We start from the raw sequence: 27,720 nt of genomic DNA, 5'->3' as shown, positions 1-27,720 counted from the left end.
TATGACCTTGCAATTGCACTACTAGTAATTTATCCAAAGAATACAAAAATGCTCATTTGAAGGGGCACATACACCCCAATGTTTATAGCAGCGCTATTGACAGTAGCCAAATTATGGAAAGACCCCAAAGGTCCATCAACAGATGAATGGATTAAGAAGATGTGGTTTATATATGCAATGGAATACTACTAAGTGATGAAAAAATGAAATCTTGCTACTCGCAACAATGTGGATGGAACTGGAGGGTATTTATTATGCTAAGTGAAATAGGTCAGTCAAAGAAAGACAGGTATCATATGATTTCACTCAAATGTAGAATTTGAGAAACTCAACAGATGAACGTGGGGGAAGGGAAGGAAGAATAAGATAAAAACACAGAGGGAGGCAAACAGTAAGAGACTCTTAAATACAGAGAACAAACTGAGGGTTGATGGAGGGGGGTGGTGGGTGGGAAGTTAAGTGGGTGACAGGCATTAAGGAGAGCACTTTTCAGGATGAGCACTGGGTGTCATATGTAAGAGATGAATCACTGGTTGTTGTTGTTGTTTTCTAAATATAATTTATTGTCAAGTTAGCTAACATACAGTGTATACAGTGTGCTCTTGGTTTCGGGGTAGATTCCCATGATTCATTGCTTACATACAATACCCAGTACTCATCCCAACAAGTGCCCTCCTCAATGCCCATCAAATCACTGGGTTCTACTTCTGAAACCAGGGCTACATTGTATCTTAACTAACTTGAAAATAAATTTAAAAAGAGAAAGAAAAAGAAACCTGATTAACAGAAGTTAAATGAAATTCTTCTTAAAAATTACAAAACAAAGCTATTTTGGTATCAGCATATTAGTCAATTAAAATCAGTACTTGAGGGACACAGAAAAAAATTAAGACTTCGTGCATGATGCAAAAGCTGACAATCTAGTGAGGAGATAAAGTAAAGAAGTAACTAGAAACTATTTAGTAGAATGGTGGAAGATAAAAAAAGTAAATTGCTGCAACTTGGAATTTCAAGTTTATTGGTAATTTGGTAAGAATATTGACAAGATGACTGGCAAAAGAGTATAAAATTGCTTTATAGTAGGGAGAAACAAAAAAACAAAGACTGAATGCCTATTGCAACAGCTCACAGTGGGGTTCCGAATGTCATTTAAAAAAAGGGCAGTGGGAGTTAAGGAGATACATATAAGAGTTTTTACTTTAAAATTTTACTGAAAATGTTTACTTTTATATATGTGAGAATATATGACTCCTAAAGGGCATCACTAGTGTCATGGATAAACAAGTTTAACAAACTTATTTTCTTGTACTTTAAAAACTAAATTTTTATTTTAAAAAACCCAAGGGGCACCTGGGTAGCTCAGTTGGTTAAGTGTCCAACTTCACCTCAGGTCATGATCTTGCGGTTTGTGGGTTCAAGCCCTGCATCAGGCTCTGTGCTGACAGCTCAGAGCCTGGAGCCTGCTTTGGATTCTGTGTCTCCGTCTCTCTCTACCCCTCCCCTGCACGTGCTCTGTCTCTCTGTCTCTATCTCAAAACTAAATAAACATTAAAAAACAAAAAACAAAAAACAACCCAAGTAGTTCTGAAGTTCTACATGACATCTAAAGAGAATAATTTGTTGGGGCACCTGGGTGGCTTAGTTGGTTGAGTGTCCAACTGGCTCAGGTCACGACCTCACAGTTCATGAGTTCAAGCCCCACACTAGGCTATGTGCTGATAGTTTAAAGCCTGGAACCTGCTTCAGATTCTGTGTCTCCCTCTCTCTCTGTCCCTCCTCTGCTCATGCTCTGTCACTCTCCCTCAAAAATAAACATTAAAAACATTTTTTTAAGTTTAAAGAAAATAATTTGTTTTCTTGAATATATTTTTCTTAGGAATTGAGGTATACTTTCCATGATGTCTTACATAAATTATGGATTGGTTCAATCTATGGAAAGGTTGTTAAGCAAAAGAAAACCTCCCCTTTTATCTGTTCCATTTATCCAATTAAAAACAAACCACACGTTTGGGATACTTACTTCCTTGAATAGGAAATAGTTCCTGTGTTTTTCCATCTTCCTTTTTAACTATATAGAGAGGGAAACATGGCTCTAGGGTTGAGAAGTTAAGTAGGTTGAGGACTTGATGGGAGAAGGAAACACTGGGCAAGAGAAGGACACACATCTACCATCAGTACAACTTCTATGTTATCTTTCCACCATTACCATCTTAGGATATCTTTCAGTTGCCGTTTCTCCTTTAAAAAATTTTTAATTTATTCATTTATTTTAAATTTATTTACTTATTTTAAGAGAGAGAGAGTATGAGTGAGAGCAGGAAAGGGACAGAGAGAGAGGGAGACAACAGAGCCTGATGTGGGGCTCGATCCCACAAACCTTGAGCTCATGACCTGAGCCAAAATCAAGAGTTGGACACTTAACCAACTGAACCGCCCAGGCACTCCTGCTGTTGCTCCTTTTACAGCTGCTTTTGATACTCATTTTTATCAGGAGGGCTACCCCCAATGCCCTAGTACAATACTATGTGCAACAAGTCGGTCCAACAAGGCACTCACTCAAAAAGATAAAATTGAACTTCCGTGTGACTTACCTAGGGAAGGCTCTGCTCTTGAAGCATTTCTACAGGTAATAGGTGAAAGGTGTCTGCATATATTTTTGGAACCAAAAATTTGAATATACGGTGTCAAAGCTGTTCTGTTTAGAAAACCTATAAAGACAGTTAGTTGTACATTCTCTGAGATTTTTAATTTCTCTCAGTCTTTGCCATATTAGAACCTTGAAGTTACAATCTTCATCTCTACAGTGCTCATCCTAGTGGTTCACTAGGTCCCACTGCCTATCTTTAATCCTGACTGAATCTGCTTCCTTTTCCCCTTCATCGCTCAATTTTGGATTAGGCTCTCATGATCTCTTGCCAGTGCCACACTGGTTTCCATGTTTATCAATTCCCTTCCTTTCAATTCATTCTTTATAGTATCAGCTGAGTTACCTAATTTGAACCTCCTATGCTTAAACTCTTCCAATGATTTCTAGGATAGGTCCAGACTCTTAGCATAGCATGCTAACCTGTCTGTGATGTAATCCCATCTGGATCATCTGGGTTCTTCTGGGCCATTTCTCTTCATACTTTGCCGTAGTATCCCAAACTCTACTCCAATCTGATATCCTCCCACCCCCTTGGAAAAGCATCCTCTCAGGCCTCTACAGGGCCTAATACCTACTCATATTTTAAGACAATGAAGAAAGTTCTCTCAAAAGGAGAAATTATCTCTGACTCAATTAAAGTGGATTAGGTATCTTTGCCATGTACTTCTGTAATACACTGGATTTTCACTCTGCCATAACACTTATAAACTGTACTATAATTTTCTCCAAATCATCTATGAGCAACTTGAAGGTGGGGGCTGTGTTTTTTATTTTCTACTATGGTACTTGTTACAATTACACATTAGGTGTTCAAAACGTATTTTGGGGCAACTGGGTGGCTCGGTCAGTTAAGCGTCTCACTTCAGCTCAGGTCATGATCTCACGGTTTGTGAGTTCGAGCCCTGCATGGGGCTCTGTGATGACAGCTCAGAGACTGGAGCCTGTGTCTTCCTTTCTCCCTGCCCCTCCCCCACTCATGCTGTCTCTCTCAAAAATAAATAAACATAAAAAAATAAAAAATAAAAAACAAAAAACAAAATATATTTTGATCCCCTTCTGAAAAAGGAATTTTCTGGTCACAATGGAAACTGCATTTTTTTGCAGTTTCTCTCATGCCTTCAGTCCAATCACTTTCCTTTCCAATCTATCCTGCATACCTGTCAGTCCAAACTTCTTCAAATTACTGTCAAGGTCCTTCCTTACTAAGAAAATTTGATCTCCTTATTGTCTATGACAGCAAGTCTAGACATCTGGGTCTGGCTTTTAAAAGATGTTTGGAACTACTTCTGCCTAATTTCCAGTCCCTATTCTCTCTTATCTCTGGTCACTTCAAATACTCTGCCTTTATTCTTCCTATTGAAATCCCACCCCTCCTTTTAAGACCTTGCTTAGCAATCATTTCCTCACAAAAGTCTTCTTTGGCTCTTCAAACACATATTGAGCATACAGTTTACCACTAATTTGGTGACTTACATGTCATCTTCTTTGGATGTAACTATTTCTTGTGTAGGCCTTCCCTCCACCACAAGATGGTTTAAGTTCCTGGGGGGAAGGAATAAGATCATACTTTTTTGTATCTAGTAACAGTGATTCAATTTCAAAAAAGTGAATATTATAACAATAAAATGAAAGCTGTCCAAATGTAGAATTGAATTTGAAAAACCCTAGAGAATAAAGAGGAAGACTCATCATTAGGATTAAAAAGAAAGATTAATCACTAGCTTAAGTTAGTCACTCGCAGAGGATGTAAACTAGGAAGATGGATCAGATAGGTGTAGGTGTAAATGAAAATAATTTTACTTGTGTTAAGTCCTTATTAAAAGTTTCAGTAGGCCATTATTACACATTTTTCTCAAGCCAACGTATTCATATTTTCTCTAAGGACATTTAGTTATCACCCTGAATGTTCTGCAGAGAATTGCAGCAGTGCCTGCAACATTGTATTGTAAGGTTGTGCATGCAAATCTATTATCCTTAAAATATTATTTATGGTGACAACAGAACCTCCTAGAGTAGGCTATGCTTCTCCTGAAGCAAAAATTCCCTTGGCATCTACATAAGACAGGGCCAACACTCTTTTGTTCTATTTTTTTGGTAATATTTTAATTAATTAATTCTTTTATTTATTTATTTATTTATTTATTTATTTATTTATTTAGAGAAACAGAGAGCATGAACATGGGAGAGTTAGAGAGAGGGAGAGAGAGAATCCCAAGTAGGCTCCATGCTGTCAGCACAGAGCCCGACACAGGGCTCAATCCCATAAACCATGAGATCATGACCTGAGCTGAAATCAAGAGTCAGCCACTTAACTGACTGTGCCACCCAGGTGTCCCAATTTTTTAGTTTTTTTAAAGTAATCTCTATTTGGGGCTTGTACTCACCTCCCAAGACCAAGGCTCACATGGCTCTACTGAGCCAACCACACGCCCAAATCTAGCACTCTTTTAAAACATGCTTGTCCCTGTTCCGGACACTTAGCTAATACACTGGATTCACCTAGAATCAAAAACAATGTGTTGCCTTCAAAAACTCATATTGCATTTTAACAAGGACTTATAAAAATTCAAGGATCTGAGAAGATGATTTGATGATGTTTAGCACAAACACAATGTTAGGCCAATAGAGATGTTTTGGTACCTGCTAGGTTTTCAGTAACTGCAAATTGCTTCATGTATGTCCCAGGCTATTCTATTTAACCACTGGGCCATTTTCACTTCTATTTTTGAATTCTCTTGGCATAATCAGAGGTTGAAAACTGTGTTTCAAAGCAAAATGCAAAATACATTAGAATCTCAAACCAGTTCTGTGGCTTTGGACAATATATTTAACTTCTTTAGCAACAGCTTTTTAAAAATGGAGACAATATGTATTTTGTAGGATTACTATGAGAATTGTCAACCTATGTAGAAAAACTACCACTGTGCCTGGCAAATAGAAAGTATGCAACTATTATTCTAACGTTAGATAATTGTTTATGTTATCATGCTGAGTAATGACAGTCATATTAGGACATTTACTACTCTGGTACAAAACACCTAAAATATCACACTAATAGTCATAATTTCTGGTGACCTCATAAAAATCAAAAGATACAATTATTGTTGTCATTAATATGATCTTTAATAAATGGAATAATGCACCATTTTACAGCAAGCCTTTTTTAAACCTAAAGAACTGTCTTAAAATCTCCTTCTCCAATGTCTCTGTAGCAATACAATCTTTTTATTTAGGTTTATATATATCAAAGCATTTACTTACAATTATTCATAAAAAACTCTTTAGTGGCTTAATGTCAGCTTTCATAGTGGCATCCATAGATAATACAAAAGAAAAGTGATTTGCTTTATTTCATACTCACACTGATCCATCAAACACAACTTATACAGCATAGCAAGGTCTCAGACGGCTTTTACAAAAGCAAAATAACTGAAAGTAATTTTTCATAAATTCATATGATATTCTATCTGTAATGTAAGAGCAAAACACACCAACAAAAGATACCCGTTAACAAGAAAGAGGGTTCTGAGGAATTGCCAATATTTTTTAGCCTTTCTTATTCCAGAAAAGCATCCTCAGAAATGAATACTCTGTAGCTTATGTTTCTCCTGTCCATTCAGAAAAAGCATGGCAGCTACACATCTCCATGTTTCAGCTACTACAACACCCTAAGAGTTAGTGTACTTTACAATTATCCACTTATCTTTATTTGAAAAATTATCAACAGAAAATTAAGGATGATTCCAGCTTATACAAACACTTATACAATATAATTTCCATGGAAACATGACAACAAGGCATACAAAAACTTTAAATAAATAAATGTGACGAGAAAAAGAAAAGCCACAGAAGCCAAGCAATTCAATTTTAACTGGAACCTATCTTTGAATTGCATCTTTTAGTAACTTAGTTTTATTATTAAGCTTCTTTAAAAATATGTTTCCCTATCATACACAAGAGAATTGGTAATAAGGTGGAGAGCCTGAGACAAGAGACTGGTTACAAATAACTTCACTGCTAGGATTTTAAGTATACAGCATATCAATTTGGAGCTTGAACATTTGTTTCTGACAAAGTGATAAATAGCTTACCATAGGTTACCTTCTTAAAACCATCCAAACTATTACTAAAACTATAAACTCATTATTTCACTTTTAGAAGACAGTTTTATGTTAAATTACCTCAAGAAAATTTTATCTCAGAGGAACTATTTTACTAAGTTCTCCCATTAAAAAACAAAGCAAAATTAAATGATTTGTCCCATCATGTATAACCATTTGCCCAAAGAAGGGAAATGGTCTTAAGATGGTGTTTCAACTCTAAGGCCTAAATATGCTGCAACATGTAGCCAATTAGTTGAGTCATTTCCCTCTATTCAGTAATTATAGAACGGGGCAAGTTTTTATGATTAATGAAATCTGATGTTATATCTATTAAAATTAAGTCAAATCATAAGATGAAACATTAAAGGAACTGTGTGTGCAACAAACACTTTAAATATTCAACTGGACTAATTGCTTGTTTGCTACCAATTAAAGTTTCTCATGTGCAAAGGGATGAAAAGGGCCCTGAGTTTTTAAGTAATGTTAGGTCTACAGTGTGCGTCTAAAACATGAAGATGTTTCTGAAATCTAAAAGTACAAATAAAATGAAAAAAAAAATCTATATGTTGCCTTTTGAAACATTTTTAAGAAGTTGTTTAAAATCCAGTAATTTGCTTAAAAATTCAATGATGAACTGGACGCCCTAGTGATATGATTTATGTCTAAAGATTCCTTCTCTCTTACCCAAATGTTAGAATCTGGGTTGCAAATTAAGTTTAAAAATGAATGTCACTACAATCAGTAGTAGCATTATGAACATCATACTAATAATAACAGAATTGAAATTTTTAAGATCTGATAAGATTTGGGGCACAATTTTAATATACAGCATAAAATCTGAATTATTTTCAAATGCATCAGTCATGAGATAAAATCCTAAATTTTGCTTTATATGCACAAACACTCAATTTTAGCCAGCCACTTAAAAGTTAAATGAAAATTGTTATAGTCCAGTTTATGTTGCAAAATAATAAGTATTTCAAAAGTGGTCTGCAGAAATGTTCATGGATAATACCTAATTATTATAAGGTTTGTTTTTGAAAGTTAATCTTGCATTTTGTGTTTAATATTTGATACAAAGAAATATGTAAAATGTTGTGGCTCAATCATAATGCTAAGCTTGCTGCAATATAGGTTAAAATTCTTAATGGCAAAATTACATACAATTCTGTATGCATGGCTTTTTAGTTGTAACTAATGAGAATATAAAACTGTAAAACTCCGCAATAGAAAATGTTAGATAATATAAACTTAAGTACTGATTTTCTGACAATCTGATGGTTGGATCCATTGTCAAACGGTACATCCTAATTCTTAATTCTATTCTACTGAACTATTACTTAACTGAAGTAATGAATTTGAATAGAACATAAAATATAATTTTAGGTGTTCTTAAGCATAAATAGTTCTAAAAATAGGGCTGAGAAGAAAATACTAAGGGAGCCAAAGTAATTTTGTCTGAAGAACTGGCTTAGATGTTGAGAAGCCTGAAGCATACTGAAGAATAACAATAGTGGAGAAGATAACAACTCACTCTCTTTTTTTACTGCTGGAGAAGAGAAATGCTTTTAAAACAAAACAGGAGGGAAGCAGAATAGACATGAAGAAAATTTTCCTGATACAGAAGATTGCAAATCAGATAACCAAGAGACAGAGTAAGTCAGAAAGAGGTGATTGAACGAAAGTAATGGGTAGGTGCACCAGAGCACCCTGAGATTTCCTCTTTTCTTCTATGTTAGTTTAATCTGAGAAGCTATAGAAAAGCCTTATTTTGATAACATTTGTGTAACTAGCTCAAACAGTGATCTGCCAGACTTACTAAATCAAAGAATATATTTAAGAGTAGATCAGGTAGTTTTGGCTAAAGTTTGCATCGTTCAGAATCTACAAATTAAAATGCAATTTTATCTGCTGAAGAGCAAACTGACAGCAAAAGGTATATTTAGAAACATCTCGGTCTGAAAAAAAAAAAAAAAAACTCCTGGGGTGTATGTGGGAGTGTGACACAATTTCTGGAATAACAGGTCTAGATAATCAACTTACATGTGTACAGATTCTAACAAGTTAGCTTGGAAGTTAAAGTAACAGAGAAAGCAATCCATGAATAGTTACACAATCACCTGCACATAACTGGTCATTAAGTTCAACATAAATTTATAAAAGGTTGTATAGAAATACAATGTAATCTCAAGTTCTAGGAGCTAACTACCTCCAATAAAATATTCATTTCCATAAATATAAAAAAAGAAACAAAAACTGTATTGACGTATTTTTCCATAGCAAATGAGTATGAAGAGAGGTTTATAGAGAATGTAAAATTCAGTAAATAACTGCAGTCTACCAGGTATTCCATTTGGCTTTAGATACCAAACTTGAAAATATTTTAAATAAAAATACTTGTCAAATTTTGTGACAATTCCCACTGAAACACATAACTGCTTGTGTGTTTTACCTTTCTTTAGTTATTTTCACATTCAGAACCAATGTATATTTTCTGGAATAAGTGTGTACATATAAGGAAGTTATTGAAACTCCTTCATAAGAAAGATATTGTCCTTGTATCCTTCCTACATCCTCCTCAATTAGTTTTCTGGATTAATAAAATTTTCACTATAAGCAGAAATTTTCAAGATGAAGTCAAATGATTGATAACACTTAAAGTCCACGTTAAATTAATTCCTTCAAATCAAGTATGGAATCAATTTAGGGGAGTCTCTGTTCCTACAAGCCACCTTCACTTTTCCCTTAAAATTTGCTTTACCTTTATTTCTGCAATGTAAGAATATTAGGAGTGAAGAAAAGTGAAACAATTTTAAGAACCATGATGGCAGATGTGGGATTGAATTTTATCTTGAATTAATAATTATTTCTCAAGCAATAGTCAGTATAGACATGTCTACATGTTTTATGTTTGCCTAACTTCTAAAGGCATTAAGGTATCTGGTTTGGCTTATATACAAGCCACAACTGTATTGGAGTGTTGTAACTGAATTTCTTACAAAATGTCAGTATATTACACATCCTTCCATACAGTGTGTAGGCAGTGTGGTGTGGATGAAAGAGATGTGGAGAGGTAAACCCCAGGTTAAAACCCAGCTTTCTCTATTACTAGGATGTGGAACTTGGGCAAATTACTTAGCTTCTCTTAGTTTCAGTTTTCTCAATCTGTAAAGTGGGAATATTAACTATAATCCTCAAATTGTTGCTATGAAGATTACAAGAGATTGTGTATATATACCGCAGCATTCAGTATATAATAAATTGTATTATTTAATTCCTGTGCCTTCACATAACATTTTGCACTGATAATGTTTTCCCAACCAAATTATGAATTTAAAAAGGGGGAACAATGTTAGGATTCATAATTAATTCATTTTTGTTTAAACACAATTCAAATCAAGTTCTTTCAATGACTTAGTTCTGATACACAATTAGGATAGTTAAGGGATTAATATTAGACTTTGGTTATCAATTACAATGCTTTTGAGGTTGTAAAACCAGCAAAATGAATTTTAATATTTATTCATTAAATATTTTATTTCATTATTTCATTCAATATTTTATTCAAAAGCACCCAAATGCTTTTCTACATGCAAAATTTTGTGATAGCAGTTAAATATTAGCTTCAAGAAACATTTATTATTAGATGAATAAAGTTACCAAGTATTTTAAGTAATTTTGCCTGCTTGTAGATTACAGATTCTGAATCAGTCTGATATATGATTTAATTTAAAATTTATTAAAATGATCTACTTTCTACTTCTATTTTTTTCAGAGTCTACTAAAAAAACTAGGGAAAGAAAATTATTTGTTTTAAATATGCTTGCATGAAATGGGAAACTTCTAAGGATTCTTCTAATTTGGTATATAAATTTTTGAAAGCATTTTATTAGTCAACATCAAAAAAAAAATGCTAGAAAAATTAAAACCAACTAGCCTAAACACAAAGTAGAATGTAAGATAACTCTTCTTCTGTCAGGAAAAGATAATCAGGTCTAACTGGTGTTAGACCTCCAATGGTTATTTATCCTCAATGCTTTCAATTGGAGAAGGAATATAATTTACTTTGACTCAAAGATATCCTACAAATGTTTGAAAATAATATTCTGAAATGCAGTTCAAAGACATTTAAAGGCAAGAGAACTAAGTGAAAATTTGGTGGGAAAGATATAATTTGTTTCACAGACAGAAGAATAACTGTATCAGAAGACTGAAAAATATGTTAAAGATCTGAATCAACAGAAGGGCCAATAAAACATAAAAGGTGGAAGTCCCGGGCACTAGAAAAATAGAATAAATGTTAAGTGATGTAACATCTAACTCATAGGATCATAGCAGATGGCAAAAAAAAAAAAAAAAAAAAAAAAAAGGTGGCTTATATAGTAAGTCATAAATATTTTGGACAGAAAATTGGGAAATTTAGGTTGTCTTTAGCTAAATGAAGATAGAAGAATATGAGTGAGAAAATATTGTTCAAGAGATAAAAACCTAAAAGCAAGAATATGGGGATTTGTGTTTTCCTCTTAGCTTTTTAACCTCCCATAAAAATCTTAGATCTTAAATAATGTCTATATAGAGAATTTGGAAAAATTAAGTGAGATCATCACTGTTTGCAAATTGAAAGAAAATAATCTGTGCTTATAAAAAAAAAAGTCCCTTATTTGACATAAAGTGCTTTATTTTAAAAAAAAACATGCTGAGGTGTTGTTTAGAGATAGTTATCAGTAATGAAAGAAGCAAAGGAAGCTTTTAAAAAGACAATATGATTTGAAGGATATATAACATGTTATCACTAAAAGGTATATTCTATTATAATGTAAATAATAAATGCTTCTCACATATCAAAGATCATATGAAAAACTGGCAGAAAGAGAAATTATGAAAATAGGATTAGTGAAGAAACAGTTATGAAAAAAGAGGTAAGCCTCAGTCTGCTCAAAAATGATAGTTTGGCAGCAATCCTTCCTTCCACAGGGATGTGGCATGCCAGATGAATGATTTTTCCACACAGTGTTTTAGGTCATGGGAAGAGGACTCATTTTCAGATAAAGTCACCAGGCTTTGCTTAGGAAGGGAATAAAAAGATATTACCAGTTCAAAACTACAAATTATTTTTGAAGTTATTTTAAATGGGAAATGTAATTTTATTTGAGTGAAAGATGGCCTATTCAGAGAATGAAGGCTATAGCATTATGTAGTCTTAACCACCTACCTACTTAAAAATTCCATATAAGTATAGCTCTATAAGTTTTCTGATAAAAATGTGCTTCTTAAATAAATGAATATGGAACATGAACATACATACAAAAAATAAAATAAAATGAAAAAAGGCTAATATTTGACTTTGTCTACTTTGTTCTATGCTCTCTTATGAACTTCCAAAAACCAGAACCAAATATGTTTGTTAAAATGCCTGGAAAGAAACATTTAGGACTTGGAAGGTTAAAATAAATGGCATTTCAAATTAGGTTTTGGTAGTTCCTTCTCTAGAGCCCTTTGAGACAATGTTTCTGCATTCTCCATTAGGAGAGAGAAAGCAAGAAATCAGGTAGCTGCTTTCTCTTGTGCAAAATTCACTGTCATAGAACTGACCTGCCAAAAGTATGGGGGGTGGGGCAGAAAAATGTACTCATGGAAGAATGTGTGCTCTGTTAGGAAGAGAACTTATAAGAAAGCTTATTTGTGGACTATAGACTATTGCACGTTCAAACAAAACACAAGAGAAAAGAATGTCCAACAGATAATATGTTCACAACAGTTCAACATATAAACTAGCTTGGGCCCAGAAATAAAACATGGATACCAGACACCACTGCAGTCAAACCTGTCTTAATTTGCTTCTGTTTTAATGACCTTTAGAAACTGGTCCAAACTGATTATCAGCAATACATTGTTTTTGCTTTTTTTCTTAAAAAAATATTTTGAGACCACTTTTGATACACACACATATAATTCTGTGGTCATAACAGACAAATATAACTTTAAGGAGACTACACAAAAGTGCAAAACTTAAAAAAAACAAAATTAAAAAATATGGAAGCATAAGCTAAATTTTTCTGCATAGCTGAAATCTATTTAAAGCAAGTCCTGTTGCAGGGGTGGGAGGGGATACTGACAGGAAGATAAAGCAGTTTTAATGTCTTCTGCACATTTAAATGATGCAAAAAATAATTTCACTCCATAGGCTTGAAAATATTTCACAGACAGTTCATTCCTATATCTTTAGACACCATGGTAGTAGCAGTGCCTCCTTCTGCAAGGTAAACTGCGGTGCTGGATTTGGAATGAACTGCCCTGTCACTGCCATTGTTGTTGACCTCACAGTCCAGAGGTTCAGTGGAGATGACCCAGGTGGAGGGGCGCCACCGCTTAAGAGAATAGGGAGTTTTCACACGTTTCTTGATCTTTTCACCAGATCCTGATTTGCCATCTTGTGTTGATTCACCTACTGGAAATAAAGGTACAGAAAAATAAACTATATATAAAGAAACTATTAAATAATAAAAACTTAGGGTTGTAACTTAAGAACAGAATAGACTAATTATCTACAGGAGATTTTAATAGATATTACTTGAAATTCATGATGCCAGGTAATTATTCTCTAGGCAAAACTTAACCAACTTATTTTGAGACTCTTCAAGTCCAATGTTTTTATAACTGGTTGAATTATTATATAAGGACAAGCAAAAACAGAGGAGAAAATGAAAACTTCTCAGCTGTATTCTCAAATCCTTTGGTTATTGGTAGTGATCCTAACTTGGCAAATGCATTTAATCACTCTACTTAATGTTCAAAGCAGATCAAACTTTATTTTTAATTTTTAATTTTTTGAGAGAGAGAGTATGTGTGAGTGAGCGGGGGATGGGCAGAGAGAGAAAGAGACAGAATCCTAAGGAGGTTCTAAGGGCAGAGCCCCACGTGGGGCTCCAACCCACGAACTGTGAGATCATGACCTGAGCCAAAATCAAGAGTCAAACACTTAACAGACTGAGCCACCCCAAAAAAGATAAAATTTTAAAGGCACCTGGCATATAATATTTTCAGAAGAATGACACAAATACTATAATACAAATTTTCTAGTAATTCCCCCTTCCCACACTGACAAGACATTTTATTGATATGAAGCCCTGCCACAGGGTGTGTCAAATGATCTATGATACAAGCCACTCAAGCAAAGGGCTAGATTCTACTGATTTTTTTAAAATTTTGTTTTAATGTTTATTATTTATTCTTGAGAAAGAGAGAGCATGAGTGGGAGAGGGGCAGAGACAGAGGGAGACACAGAATCTGAAGCAGGCTCCAGGCTCTGAGCTGTCAGCACAGAGCCCAATGCAGGGCTTGAACTCGTGAACCACGAGACATGACCTTAGCTGAAGTGGGATGCTCAACCGACTGACCTACCCAGGCACCCCTTTACTGATTAATTTTTTAAGTAAGCTCTATGCCCAGCATGAGGCTTGAACTCATGACCCTAAAATCAAGTTGCATGTTCCACTGACTGAGTCAGCCAGGTGCCCCTCTACTGATTAATTTTTTTTTTAACTTTTTTAACGTTTTATTTATTTTTGAGAGAGACAGAGACAGAGTGTGAGTGGGGGAGGGGCAGAGAGAGAGGCAGTCACAGAATGTGAAGCTGGCTCCAGGCTCCAAGCTATCAGCACAGAGCCCGATGCAGGGCTCGAACTCACGAACCGTGAAATCATGACCTGAGCCGAAGTCGGACGCTTAACCGACGGAGCCACCCAGGCGCCCCACTACTGATTAATTTTTGAGACCTAAATCCCTTCAGCCCATTTGGTAGTCCTTGGCAACAACCATATAATATGACTTTGAGTTTTTTCATAAAGTGCTGTCAGTCTAAAACATAAATTGTTTTGTATAATGATGACTATTAAAGATTTTGGTGAGCTCTCCTGTCTGGTTATAACCTCTTTATAGCCAGAAACCAAGTATCAAGTTATTTGTTTAGATTTCTAGGGGACCCAACGACACAATGCTATAGGCATGTAGGAGGCTCAACATGTAACTCTTGAAAAAGATGACACTAAAAAAACACAAAAAAAACAAAAAATAAGAACAAGTTTGTTTTTTTTTATAGTGACTTTTTCTGAATTTTCTCTGGACTTCTCAGATTTATTAAGTTTAGTCTGATAAAATCTACGTGTGTCTAAAACAGATGTTAATATACTCAACAAACTGTTTCAAAAGTTCTACTGGCATCATTCTACCTGGAGCTTTTTTTTTTTTTTTAATGTTTATTTATTTTTGAGAGAGAGAGAGAGAGAGAGAGAAACAGAGCATAAGCAGGGGAGGGGAAGAGAGAGAGGGAGACAAAGGATCTGAAGCGGGCTCTGTGCTGACAGCAGACAGCCTGATGCAGGGCTCAAACTCACAAACTGTGAGATTATGACCTGAGCCGAAGTCAGACATTTAACTGACTGAGCCACCCAGGTGCCTGTTACCTGAAGCTTCTAAACTTGTATTTACTTAATCTCAACCATTCACAACAAGTATGTAAACTGCGTTATAAACCAGGAGCTATATAAGTATGTATTAAGTTGGTAATTAATTATTGACTATTGTGACATTGACTATTTCATTATCAGCAACAAAAAACTACTTTTTTTCTTTATAATAGTCTGATCACTTTGAGGTTCAACCAAGTAGTTTATTTTATTTCCAAAAGTGGTAAAAATAAGTAATTGCTAGTTGAAACACATTTTGATTTTATCTAATTAATTATTTAAATGGTCCCAAAAGACAAGCAGGAGAGATTAAATGATCCCTGCACTTACACTGCAAACTGCTGCCATCAAGAACGTTTGTGGCTGAAAGATCCAGAGAATTAGGCCTCTGTGCTTTTCTGGGCTTTGATGGTCCAGGATCTGCTACTGTGCTTGAAACACCCTGCGTAAGATCATCTTGCTCTGAACATGGATTACTGTTGTTGTTATTGGAATTAGTTCGGCCACCTTCCAGTGGCCGTTCCCTCCTGTCCACAAGACGATCCAGAACACCTTCATCATGGCCAGCCTGTTGCTCTCGTCTCAGTAAAGGTTCATGCTCATCAGGACTGGAATTAATATTCAGCCGGGTATCCTCACCAATAAATTGATTCTGCAGCATTTCTTGGCCCCTATGTGCCACTGTGTTGGTTGTCTGGCCATTTGGTACTGTCCCATTAACATACTGAGTAGCGGCAGTGTGGGAGTTAACGCTGTGGTTTCGACCTGCCACACCATTCATTGTGACTGTCACCACATGAGGTTCTGCAGCATTGATTGTATTCATCTTGGCAACTCCAGTTTCTACTTGTTTCAAGTTTGATTTGTGCTTGCTGCCAAATTTCAGCCGGGGCTCCTTGGTTGAATTTTTGGTGTTTAAAGGCAAACTAGTAGGTCTCTTAGGAAGATTCTGTTGCTTGGGCAGAGGATAGATCTGAGTGGGTGGAACATCAGGAATTAAACATGCTTGGCCATTTGCAGCTTGAGTGAAGTCCTGCTGTCCAGTCACTTCTACTGCAAGTTTTATGAGTGGGTAAAGCAAGCTAGAACTGGTACTGCTCAGTGGGTCTGGTCCACTGAACTGTTTAAGAGAATGCTCCATGAGATTCTCATCAGAACTTTCCTTGAGGTTCTTATCAACTTCTTTTGGGTCCAGCTTGTTGGTCTCCAAGTCTTCTTCTGTCAGTTGTAAGCAGACAGGGGTTGGCCCAATTGGTTGTGAAACATTTGTGGCATGCAGATTTGTTTCATCTGAGTATGGCATCTCAGATATAGTGGTCATGCCAGTGCTTGGAGTGAGGCCAGTGGTGTTTGTGGTTGTTGTATTGGTGGACAGGCTGGTGACGCTTGTTTCAGGGCTGGGGATTCGAGCTTGTGCTTGCTGTCGTTCATAGTTAATTGAATTTCGGTTCTTTTCCCCTATAGTCAAAGGTGTGCTAGACATTGAATGCTCAGAGGAAATATTCTTCACAATGCTGTCAGTATGATGGATAGAGTCTTCAATGTATGAGGAAGAAGAATAATCAGGATAAGGGCCAATCTTTGGCACGCGCCTATTGTGTGACAGGTTGCTTAAAGAAAGAAAAAAAGTGCCACATTGAGAATGTAAATTTATGACAAACTGACCCTCCAAGTTTAAGACCTCTGATTTTAAAGTATAAAATTCTCTTCATTTTATTCCTAACCCATATTATTCTAGAAGTTATTTTAAAATTCTGATCGCATAATCAAGTATCAATTAATAACTTGCTAAACGATAGTTTTATATTATTTAAGACTACTGAAAAACTTATGTCGATCTAGATATGATTTTCATAGATGTTCATTATTTTGATTTATAGGACTTAATTTAAAAATGTCCCCTATAGTTTTGTAACACTACCAAATATATTTTTATGAATTGTATTCTTGCACAACCGGACAAAGTTTCATGAGAGGAGGAGCCATGGTGTATATTTCTTTTGTACTCCTACAATCCTAGATACATCATTGTGGCTACTCAACAAATACATTACCAGTTAAGTTCCAATGGCCAAATGGTATAAAGAATATAAGCGTTTAGGTTGTTCTAAAGTGCTTCCATTAAGAGGCAGTCTAGCAATAGAATGTATCTTCCTGGGGGTAAACTGAGCCATATCAATGAAAGTCCTACAGCCTAAGAGTATAATGCAAAGTGGGACAGATAAAGGAACAACAATTCAGAACTGCTCTCCAGTTCTTCACAGCCATCAACACCCGCTGAGAGGGATGGTTTTTGAGCATTACACTGTAACTTATTTAGGTTATTTAAAATAAAAGCCAGGACTAGCTTTAATTAAACAATGGCAACATTAATAGATACAAAATGTTATAGGAGAAAAGCAGCAGCTAAAGGAAAAGAGGTGCTATAAAGAAAGACTAATAAAGTTATGAGGGGAATGACAGGAAGGTGAAGAACAAAAAAGCAGCTGTACTGCACAAGGAAAGGACGTCTGGGTAAGGTTCAAAATAATGAAACCTAGAGTAGAATGACTATGGGATGAACCATGATTTAGGGGAAACTATTTAGAAGTGACTGGACATGAGAAACAGCATGTAAAGCATAGAACCGAAGGACTGTGGGGGGCAAAAAATGGGAAATACAAGGAGGGGGGAGTAGCATCAAGGATTTCTTCTTACCATTCAGGAAAAGTTCAAAAGCACTTAAAAATAAAAGCAACTGACTCTTGAGAGAGGTACAAGTAACATGCTAGAGTATAAAGAAAATACAGAGATAAGGGAAGACAGAAGTAGAAGACTATCCCCAGGTATGCATAGAGTGAGAAAATTTATATTTAGAATTGCTAGTTTTTACCTTCCTTGGCTTGCTGATACATAAGGAATAAGGGTTCACATGCTGAAGCTAATTCAATCTAAACATAAGCAGTATAAACCCAATTTTGGGTCTACAATTCATAATACAAATTGCTCTTAGAAATTAGAACAATAGAAAACAGCAAAAAAAAATTATTCAATAATCAAGTATATTTTTATCCCAGTTTTCTCTGGTAACACTTTCCTGGGTGCTTTTCTGAAAAATTTTTAACATGTATTAAATAAAATGATAACTTTGTGGGAAAATCCCCCCCCCCCCAAACATGGAACAAAAAAAGTTCCAATTTTTTAAAGAAATTTTTTTAAAAGCCCATTTATTTAGAACCAAAAATCATAGTTCTAACAGAGAAATGTCTCATAAAGTAATATTCATGATGGGATAGAAAGGCCTTATGAATTGCTTTCATGTAAAAGTAATAGAAGTATATTCTATACAAAAGAGCATTGGATAGGAAGGCTGGAAACCTTAGTCTCCAGTGAAACAGTGGTTAGATACACAGGCGAGTTCATAGTTTTATTCTCTCTTAAAAAAAAAAAATTAAAAATTAAAAAAATTTTAAAAAGCAAGAGAGAGAGGGATAATAACAACCAACGATAAATTAGACAATTTATGTAGAAGTGCTTATAAACTTTTGGAACTATGAAAGTGTTTTGCCTTTATATTTTAGGGAAGTAGGAGCATTAGTAAAGACTAGTCTCTTTTATTATATTTTGAGATACAGAAAAACATAGATTCCATCTTGTACATCTACCAAGCAAAAAGCTCTGTAAAAAACCAGGCATATTGAAAGAAAAATTATAATGTTAAAGTATATGAGTTAATCATTGCCTTATTAGACTGGTTTAATAGCAATTTTTTTCCTATTCTCTGTTTAGTCTCAATTTTCAATATTGACTGATGAATGCCAAAGCCCTCTAAGTCTTACCGTTCATTTTGCATAGCAGTAGACATGGGATTGACTGTTGGGCTCACAGATTTGTTTCTTTCCCAAATCATCATAAGTTCAGCCATCCTCTCCTCAGCACACTGTGCAGTAAGCCTAGCTTCTGCATCCTGGTCCCAACAGTCTTCGATTGTCTCCTTGAGTGACCTCACTGCCTGTAATGAAGTAAATGTCAAATAGTATATCTTTAAAGAAAATTAAGTATTGAGATTTTGAGTGACATGAGATAAAAAAATGTTCTTTAACCAATATTTTACACAGCTATCATAAAATATTTTAGACTTCAGAGATTTGTAAAGGGTCACATTTCTCAAAAGATGAGGAACAGCTAAGCAAGCAGGGTTTAACTTAAACTCCTAAAGAATTACCCATAAATGTAAGCAGTTGTAAAAAGTTACATGGTTCGCCAAGGTCACAGGTTTATGTCATTATTCATTCACAGGACTGTTATTTCGATCAATAACCATTAATCTCACTTCAAAAATGAGCTTTGAATTTGATGGAATTTTGGCACGAGGCTATCTTCAATCTCTAGGTGAGCCTTTTTACTATTAGTAAAGAGTACTACATTCTAACTATGAAATTTAAAGGGTTGGCATTTTCTTATTCTTTAAACTAGTTTCAATAGTAGTATCTAAAGCAGTCTTATTCTGTAGTATTCACCCAAATCAGTAGTGAACAATAGTCTCCCTTTTGGGGAAAGATGGTTTGAACTTCCTTTTAAAAAACAGATTTTGGGGGGCGCCTGGGTGGCGCAGTCGGTTAAGCGTCCGACTTCAGCCAGGTCACGATCTCACGGTCCGGGAGTTCGAGCCCCGCGTCAGGCTCTGGGCTGATGGCTTGGAGCCTGGAGCCTGTTTCCGATTCTGTGTCTCCCTCTCTCTCTGCCCCTCCCCCGTTCATGCTCTGTCTCTCTCTGTCCCAAAAATAAATAAAAACGCTGAAAAAAAAAAATTTAAAAAAAAAAAAAAATAAAATAAAAAACAGATTTTGGGATGCCTGGGTGGCTCAGTTGGTTAATTAAGGGCTGGACTTCGACTCAGGTCATGACCTCGTGGTCCGTGAGTTCAGGCCCCATGTCGGGCTCTATGCTGACAGCTCAGAGCCTGGAGTCTGCTTCAGATTCTGTCTCTCTCTGTCTCTCTCTGTCTCTCTCTCTCTCTGTCCATGCTGTCTCTGTCTCTCTCTCTCTCTCTCTCTCTCTCTCAAAAATAAACATTAAAATAATTTTTTTAAAGTAAAAAACAGATTTTGTGTATTTGACAAACTGTCCATCCAGAATCCTTTCAGACTTGTTTTTGGATTTGTTGTTATTAAGCTTGAAAGTTTTTCACCTGCTGATATTCATAGTTCTTGTGCCTTTAAAACACATTCAAAAAAATTAAGGTAATCGTTGTCAGATTTAACAAATAAAAATATACTACTTAATTTTAATTTCAGATAACTGACAAATAATTTTTAGTATATATTCCATGCAATGCTTAATCTGAGCATTTTATCTCATAAGCCTATTTTAAGCTAAAATCCTTGTTAGCAATCTTGGCAACATTTTTTTTGTGTTTTCCTAATAATCTCTGTTCTTGACAAACAGATCCAAACATGTAGGAAATTTGATAATGTTTATTCTGGGCATAGGCTAAATGAATACCTGCATGATGGCCCACCCCTGACACCATCTTTCCTGTTCCCTTGGGTCTTCTAAGCTGCCTGCCTCAGTGCCACAGCACAAATCCAAGACTATATCTTTTAAGGCTGAAATTTATATTGAAATTTTTTTACGTTTATTTATTTATTGAGAGAGAGAGAGAGAGAGAGAAAGAGAGAGAGAGAGAGAGAGAATATCCCAAGCAGCCTCTGCAATGTCAGTGCAGAGCCCTATGCAAGGCTCAAACCCATAAACCATGAAATCACAGCCTGAGCCAAAATCAAGAGTTGGACGCTCAACCAACTGAGCCACCCAAGTGTCCTGAAATTTATATTGAATTTTGAAATCTATTTTAATATATGTTCCAGGCTCTGACTACTGAGTAAAATTCAAACAATATAGATATCAATTAATAATCTTCTCATTAAATAATAATCTACCTATTTCTCAAATTTTAGAAGAACCTAAAGAATAGATACTGATCATACAGAGTTTAAGGGCAACTGTGTAACCTCCCTGAGGTAGAAGTTTGGTGTTTATGTTAGAAGTAAAGTTGAATCTGTTATTTATGGTAGTTATGTTCTACAAAGTTGCTGTAAATGCTGAATTAGTGAACACTGAACCATTGTTCCTGGGGGAAATACGGGGTTAGACTCCTGTGAGCCTCTGGCCACAAGATTTTTGCCAACTGATCAACACATAATCTTGTTTTATTTGTGTTTCTGTTTAAAGACATCTTTTTTCTTAAAGTTTATTTATTTTGAGAGAGAGAAAGTGTGGGGGAGGAGAGGCAGAGAGAGAGGAGAGAATCCCAAGCAGGTCTGCATGCACAGTGAAGCTAGAACCCATGAACTAAGAGATCATGACCTGAGCTGAAGTTGGATGCTCAACCAACTAAGCCACCCAGGCGCCCCCCTGTTTAAAGACATCTTTAAAAATAGTTATTAATTATTAACTATGCTCATGGCCAATAGCACTCTACATAATCGCCTAACAAAGTAAATCTAGCATACATTTTTCTTCTTCAAAAGGCACATCACAGCCTTTTAATGCTTCGGAGCACTGTACTCAGCACTTCAGCACTACATGTGGGGCTATTTAAACCCAGAAATCACTAACAAAATGCCCCAAATATGAAAAATATGCTAAACAAATGCCAAAAAGTACACTTGTTTATAGTATAAGAGATGAAACAAAAAGACAGAGTGCCTTGTTGATTTCATTTGGGAAAATATACATCTGATGACTAAAGTTTTTTGCTGCTCTGTGTACATCCATGAATGACCATAAAAGCGTTCAGAGTACTGATTTGGGGATTACAAATCAATTTTAGCAGGTAGTCAAATTCCAAATATGAAATCTGTAAACACGAGAAAAGACTGTATGTAATGGATTTAAAACTGACTTGGATTTGAAGACCACAAAGGAAGTTCAGAAATCAACTTAATTAACTTTTTAAATAAACACACCTCTAAAAACTAGTTATACATTTATCTTAGTGGATTTTGATATTGGTTTGATAAAATGAGTTTGTCTCCAGTTATGAAATGAGAATTTTTTCTTTTTATTTTGAAATAATTTCAAATTTACTTTCTTGTCTTTCACAGTCTTGACATTTTTGAGGATTATAGGCCAGTTACTTTTTAGAATCTCAGGATTATAGGCCAATTACTTTTTAGAATCTCATGGTTAGATTCAAAGTTTGAAACTTTGACAGAAAAATCACAGAAGGGATGCTGTGTTTTTCTCACTTCATCTTATCATGTGGTTCACAATTTTGATTTGTCTCATTACTAGTGAAGTTAATCTTGATCACATGTCTGAGTTGGTGTCTGCCAGGGTTCTTTCTCTATTGTAAAGTTCCATTTTTCCCTTTTATATTCAATCAGTGGGTTTTTTAAAAACTTTCATCAGTGTTTTTGGGGTGGGAGGAATACTTAAAGTGTCTGTAAATATAATGTTCTCTATACACTTTTCACCCACCATTTTTGGCATCTCGATGTTTGTTGGTTGAATTTCTGTGATGATTGCTAGTTACAAGACATTCAAAAAATGATAGTAAACACAAAATAGAAATATGGACAAAGGGCACGTAAACGAGAAGAGCAAATGCCTTATAAAATATGCAAAGATGTTTAATCTTATTCACTATGTTGAGGCAGTACAGTGTAGTATTTAAGAATATTAGTTCCGGTTTTGTAGCAAGAGTGCCAGCTCAGTTAAGAACCTGGCTTCAAATCTTGGCTCTACTACTTACTAGCTGCAAATTAAAACAAGATCCATTTTCACCTATAACATTAACAAAGATTAACAAAGGTTCCTATCCATCAACCATCTGTTCTCCTAATTTATAGGCAAACAATGTTACTAGTTTCTTGGGTATTCTTTCAGAGAAACTTAATGACATTTTTCTTCAAACAAATACCTGTCATACACACAAATTTATAGCTCCATTCATTACTAAACATAAAGTGTAACACAGTGAAGTGTACACAGTGAAATCTTTCTAAAGCAAAGATTTGGACAGCTTTCCATATAAAACTGAAAGAGACTGTTCTTCCCCAAACAGAGCACTGTCTATTGCACAGAGTCCCATTCACCAATTGCTGGCCCAGAAGACTCAGAAATACCAAAATCCAAGCAGCTAAAAATTGTATATTGACTGTTCTCTGTATCTGAAGTTAAGAGAGACATGGAATGAGGCTCTATTTATTACTTTTCATTATACAGTTGGGAAATAATTTTCAAAAAACTTTTTCAAAAAGAGACCCCACCCTCCACCAAAACAAGACAACTCATCAAGGCATTGTCCTGGATGTAATGAAAATTTGATAAACAGAAACCTTGGTCTCTACCTCTATGAAGTTTCCATTTTTATGATAGAATCATCACTGATGCATAATAATACATAGTGGTTAACAACTGTTGAGATCTTACTATGTACTAGACTGTTCTAATTCATTTAATTCTTTTATATTTTAAGGAGGCTCTATGCTTAATGTGGGGTTTGAACTCATGACCCAGTAATCAAGAGTTGTATGCTCCACTAGACTGAGTCAGCCAGGAGCCCCTAATTCATTTAATTCTTATTTGAAGTAAGTGGGAATTATCATCCCCACTTTTCATATGCAGGAAAAGAGACCCAGAGGAGAAATTAGGGCACACATCTAGTAAGTGGCAAAGCTAAGGTCAAAGCCCAGGCTGCATAGCTCCACAGTTCATACATTATCGTATGTTGAATGCCTCTAAACTATGCTGATAGAACACAGCCAGTTCCTAGTGAATAAATGGGTTCTATTATAAAAGTTGTAAGTTGATTTTTTTTTGAGAAAAATCTTTATAAGTTCTAAACAAAGTATAAATAATGGTTAGTAAGTCATTTACACAAGTAAAGATTTAGAAGTAAATTAATATAATGAAATAGGGGAAGGGAAAAATAAGAAAAATAGCTGAGAATTTAAAGAGGTTGACTACAAACAGGATTCTGAGGTCCTGAATAACGATTTGGTCATAGATGGTTGTTCTAAAAGTAAGTAAAGCAATACTGAATGTCCCAGAGTAAGTAAAAAAATAGAGAACAGAAGATTAAGGAAATAAACTGTATAGAAACAGAAAAATTAAGTCACCACTGGGGAGTTAGTTTAAGGTCTTTAAACAAATATTGAAAAAGGATTTGACAATTTAGATGAAATGGACAAATTCCTTCAAAGACACAAGACATAAACAACAGATGACTTGAATGGTTTCTGTATCTATAAATACGTAGTTAAAAAATTTCCCATTGAAGTAAAAGCAAAAATGAACTATTGGGACCTCATGAAGATAAAAAGCTTCTGCACTGGCAAGGAAACAATCAACAAAACTAAAAGGCAACCAACGGAATGGGAAAATATATTTGCAAATGTCATAGGACAAAGGGCTAGTATCCAAAATCCATAAAGAGCTCACCAAACTCCACACCCAAAAAACAAATAATCCAGTGAAGAAATGGGCAGAAAACATGAATAGACACTTCTCTAAAGAAGACATCCAGATGGCTAACAGGCACATGAAAAGATGCTCAACGTTGCTCCTCATCAGGGAAATACAAATCAAAACCACACTCAGATATCACCTCACGCCAGTCAGAGTGGCTAAAATGAACAAATCAGGAGACTGTAGATGCTGGCGAGGATGTGGAGAAACAGGAACCCTCTTGCACTGTTGGTGGGAATGCAAACTGGTGCAGCCGCTCTGGAAAACAGTGTGGAGGTTCCTCAAAAAATTAAAAATAGATCTACCCTATGACCCAGCAATAGCACTGCTAGGAATTTATCCAAGGGATACAGGAGTGCTGATACATAGGGGCACTTGTACCCCAATGTTTGTAGCAGCACTCTCAACAATAGCCAAATGATGGAAAGAGCCTAAATGTCCATCAACTGATGAATGGAAAGAATTGTGGTTTATATACACAATGGAATACTACGTGGCAATGAGAAAGAATGAAATATGGCCCTTTGTAGCAACGTGGATGGAACTGGAGAGTGTTATGCTAACTGAAATAAGTCATAAAGAGAAAGACAGATACCATATGTTTTCACTCTTATGTGGATCCTGAGAAACTTAAGAGAAGACCATGGGGGAAGGGAAGGAAAAAAAAAAAAGAGGTTAGAGAGGGAGGGAGCCAAAACATAAGAGATTCTTAAAAACTGAGAACTGAGGGGGCGCCTGGGTGGCGCAGTCGGTTAAGCGTCCGACTTCAGCCAGGTCACGATCTCGCGGTCCGTGAGTTCAAGCCCCGCGTCAGGCTCTGGGCTGATGGCTCGGAGCCTGGAGCCTGTTTCCGATTCTGTGTCTCCCTCTCTCTCTGCCCCTCCCCCGTTCATGCTCTGTCTCTCTCTGTCCCAAAAATAAATAAATAAAAAAAAACGTTGAAAAAAAAAAAAAAACTGAGAACTGAGGGTTGATGAGGGGTGGGAGGGAGGGGGGGGTAGGTGATGGGTATTGAGGAGGGCACCTGTTGGAATGAGCACTGGGTGTTGTATGGAAACCAATTTGACAATAAATTTCATATTTAAAATAAAATAAAATAAAATAAAATAAAATAAAATAAAATAAAATAAAATAAAATAATAAAAATTTCCCATAAAGAAAACTCCAGGCCCAGATGGTTTCATTCTACCAAACATTCAGGAAGGAGTTAATGGCAATTCTACCCAGGTCTTCCAGAAAATCAAAGAGGGAAGAATATTTCCTCAACTTATAAGGGTATCAGAGAAAATAGCACAGGAAGGAGACCAGGGAAAATTCTTCCCTGGAAGTACCAAAAATCCTGGTAAAAACTGTCAGAATTGGGGTGCCTCGGTGGCTCAGTCAGTTAAGCATCTGACTCTTGGTTTTGGCTCAGGTCATGATCTCGCAATTTGTGAGTTTGAGCCCCACATTGCGCTCTGTGCTGGAAGTGCCGAGCCTGCTTGGGTTCGTTCTCTCTCTCTCTCTCTCTCTCTCTCTCTCTCTCTCTCTCCCTCCCTCCCTCCCTCCCTCCCTCCTTCCCTCCCTTCCCCTCCCCAGCATGTGCATGTGCTCTCTCACTCTCTCTCTCAAAATAAATAAACATTAAAACCCCCCACAACTTAAGAAAAAAAACTGTCAGAATCAACCTTATTGAAGCTCTGAAAGTTGCTCAAATGTTTATAGCAACCAAGTAAAATATGAAGATGGTAGCCTGTGTTCCCCACGTGGGTATCTGGTCCCAGAGGGAGGAAGTAATATTGTTTCCAAGAAATTATGTTGTCTGTTTTGACAGGTCTATGAATTCCTTGAAGAACCCATGAGAGGGGCCTGTCTTTATTCTGCCTAAATCAGAACTCTCTCAGGAAAGAGAAGTAGATATGACTAAATGGAGAACATTCCTTGAAATCACTGAAAGTCAAATGAACAAGTGTTAAAATACAACAAGTGGGATAAAATACAACAATTGAGCCACAAAACAGAAATGCTGAAAGTGAGGGAGGAAAAGCTGGGGTGTTTGAGACTTTGGGGGAATGAGGGTTTTGAAAAGCTCCTGCATATACTGGGAAACCTAGAAAAGTCATGCATATATCCAGGATGGGATGCATGCTCAGAGAAGACCATAAGCTTTCATAACTGGCTGTCTTTAGGCTCAGCACTAGCAGAAAGTGAAGGCTAAAGCAGAATCGAAAAAGGTCCAGATAAATGTTAAAGGAGGGCCTCAACACAAGGTCAATCTGCAAAGACCCAAAGAGTCTTTTCTTTTCTTTTTTCTTTTTTTCTTTTCTTTTCTTTTTGCCCATCAGGATGTTAAAAATGTCCAGTCTTAAATAAAAAATTACAAAGCAGGCCAAAACAAAAACAAAAACAAAAACAAAAACAAAAACAAAAACAAAAACAAAAAACCAAGAAAGTATGGCCTATTCACAGGAAAAAAGAAATTTAAGAAACTGTCCCTGAGGATACAAAGATACTGGGGTTACTAGACAAAGAGTTGAAATGTGCTGAGGAACAGAAACAAAAAAGAAATGAAGAAAAATAAACACAGCCTAAAAGATTTGTGAGACACCATCAATTTTACCCAAATACACATAATGGAAGCCCCAGAAAGAGATGAAAGAAAAAGGGGCAGAAAGAATATTTGAAGGAATAATGGTCAAAAACATTTTAAATTTAATAATAATTTAATAATAATAATAAATTTAATAATAGAAATGAATCTACACATCCAAGAAACTCAATGAACTCTAAATAGGAAATACTTGAAAAGATTTATCCTGAGACACACTAGAATCAAACTATAAAAAGCCACAGATAAAGAGAATCTTGATAGCAGCAAGAAAGAAGTGACTTGAAATACACAAGGGATCCTCAATAAAAGTTAATAGCCAATTTCTCATCAGAAATCATGAAAGCCAAAAGGCAGAGGAATGATTATTTATTTATTTATTTATTTATTTATTTATTAAAAAAAAAATTTTTTTTTCAACGTTTTATTTTTTTTTGAGACAGAGAGAGACAGAGCATGAAC

General features: G+C 35.6%; 1 protein-coding gene across 1 annotated transcript in view; it reads right to left on the bottom strand.

The window, feature by feature from the left end:
- Positions 1-5,748: 5,748 nt before the first annotated feature.
- Positions 5,749-27,720, bottom strand: part of BMPR2 (bone morphogenetic protein receptor type 2) — a 199,589-nt gene continuing 177,617 nt past the window's right edge. Inside the window, exons 11-13 of the mRNA XM_003991026.6 lie at positions 19,034-19,206; positions 15,546-16,825; positions 5,749-13,198 (exon numbers count right to left, since the gene is read on the bottom strand). Of these exons, the coding sequence (XP_003991075.1) occupies positions 12,948-13,198; positions 15,546-16,825; positions 19,034-19,206 (1,704 nt within the window). The 3' untranslated portion in view covers positions 5,749-12,947. The remainder of the gene's footprint in view (positions 13,199-15,545; positions 16,826-19,033; positions 19,207-27,720) is intronic.

The sequence above is a fragment of the Felis catus genome, chromosome C1, assembly GCF_018350175.1.
Source record: "Felis catus isolate Fca126 chromosome C1, F.catus_Fca126_mat1.0, whole genome shotgun sequence".
Classification (NCBI taxonomy): Eukaryota; Metazoa; Chordata; class Mammalia; order Carnivora; family Felidae; genus Felis; species Felis catus.
Note: the sequence above shows the minus strand (reverse complement) of the source record. Positions and strands in the feature narration are given on the sequence as shown.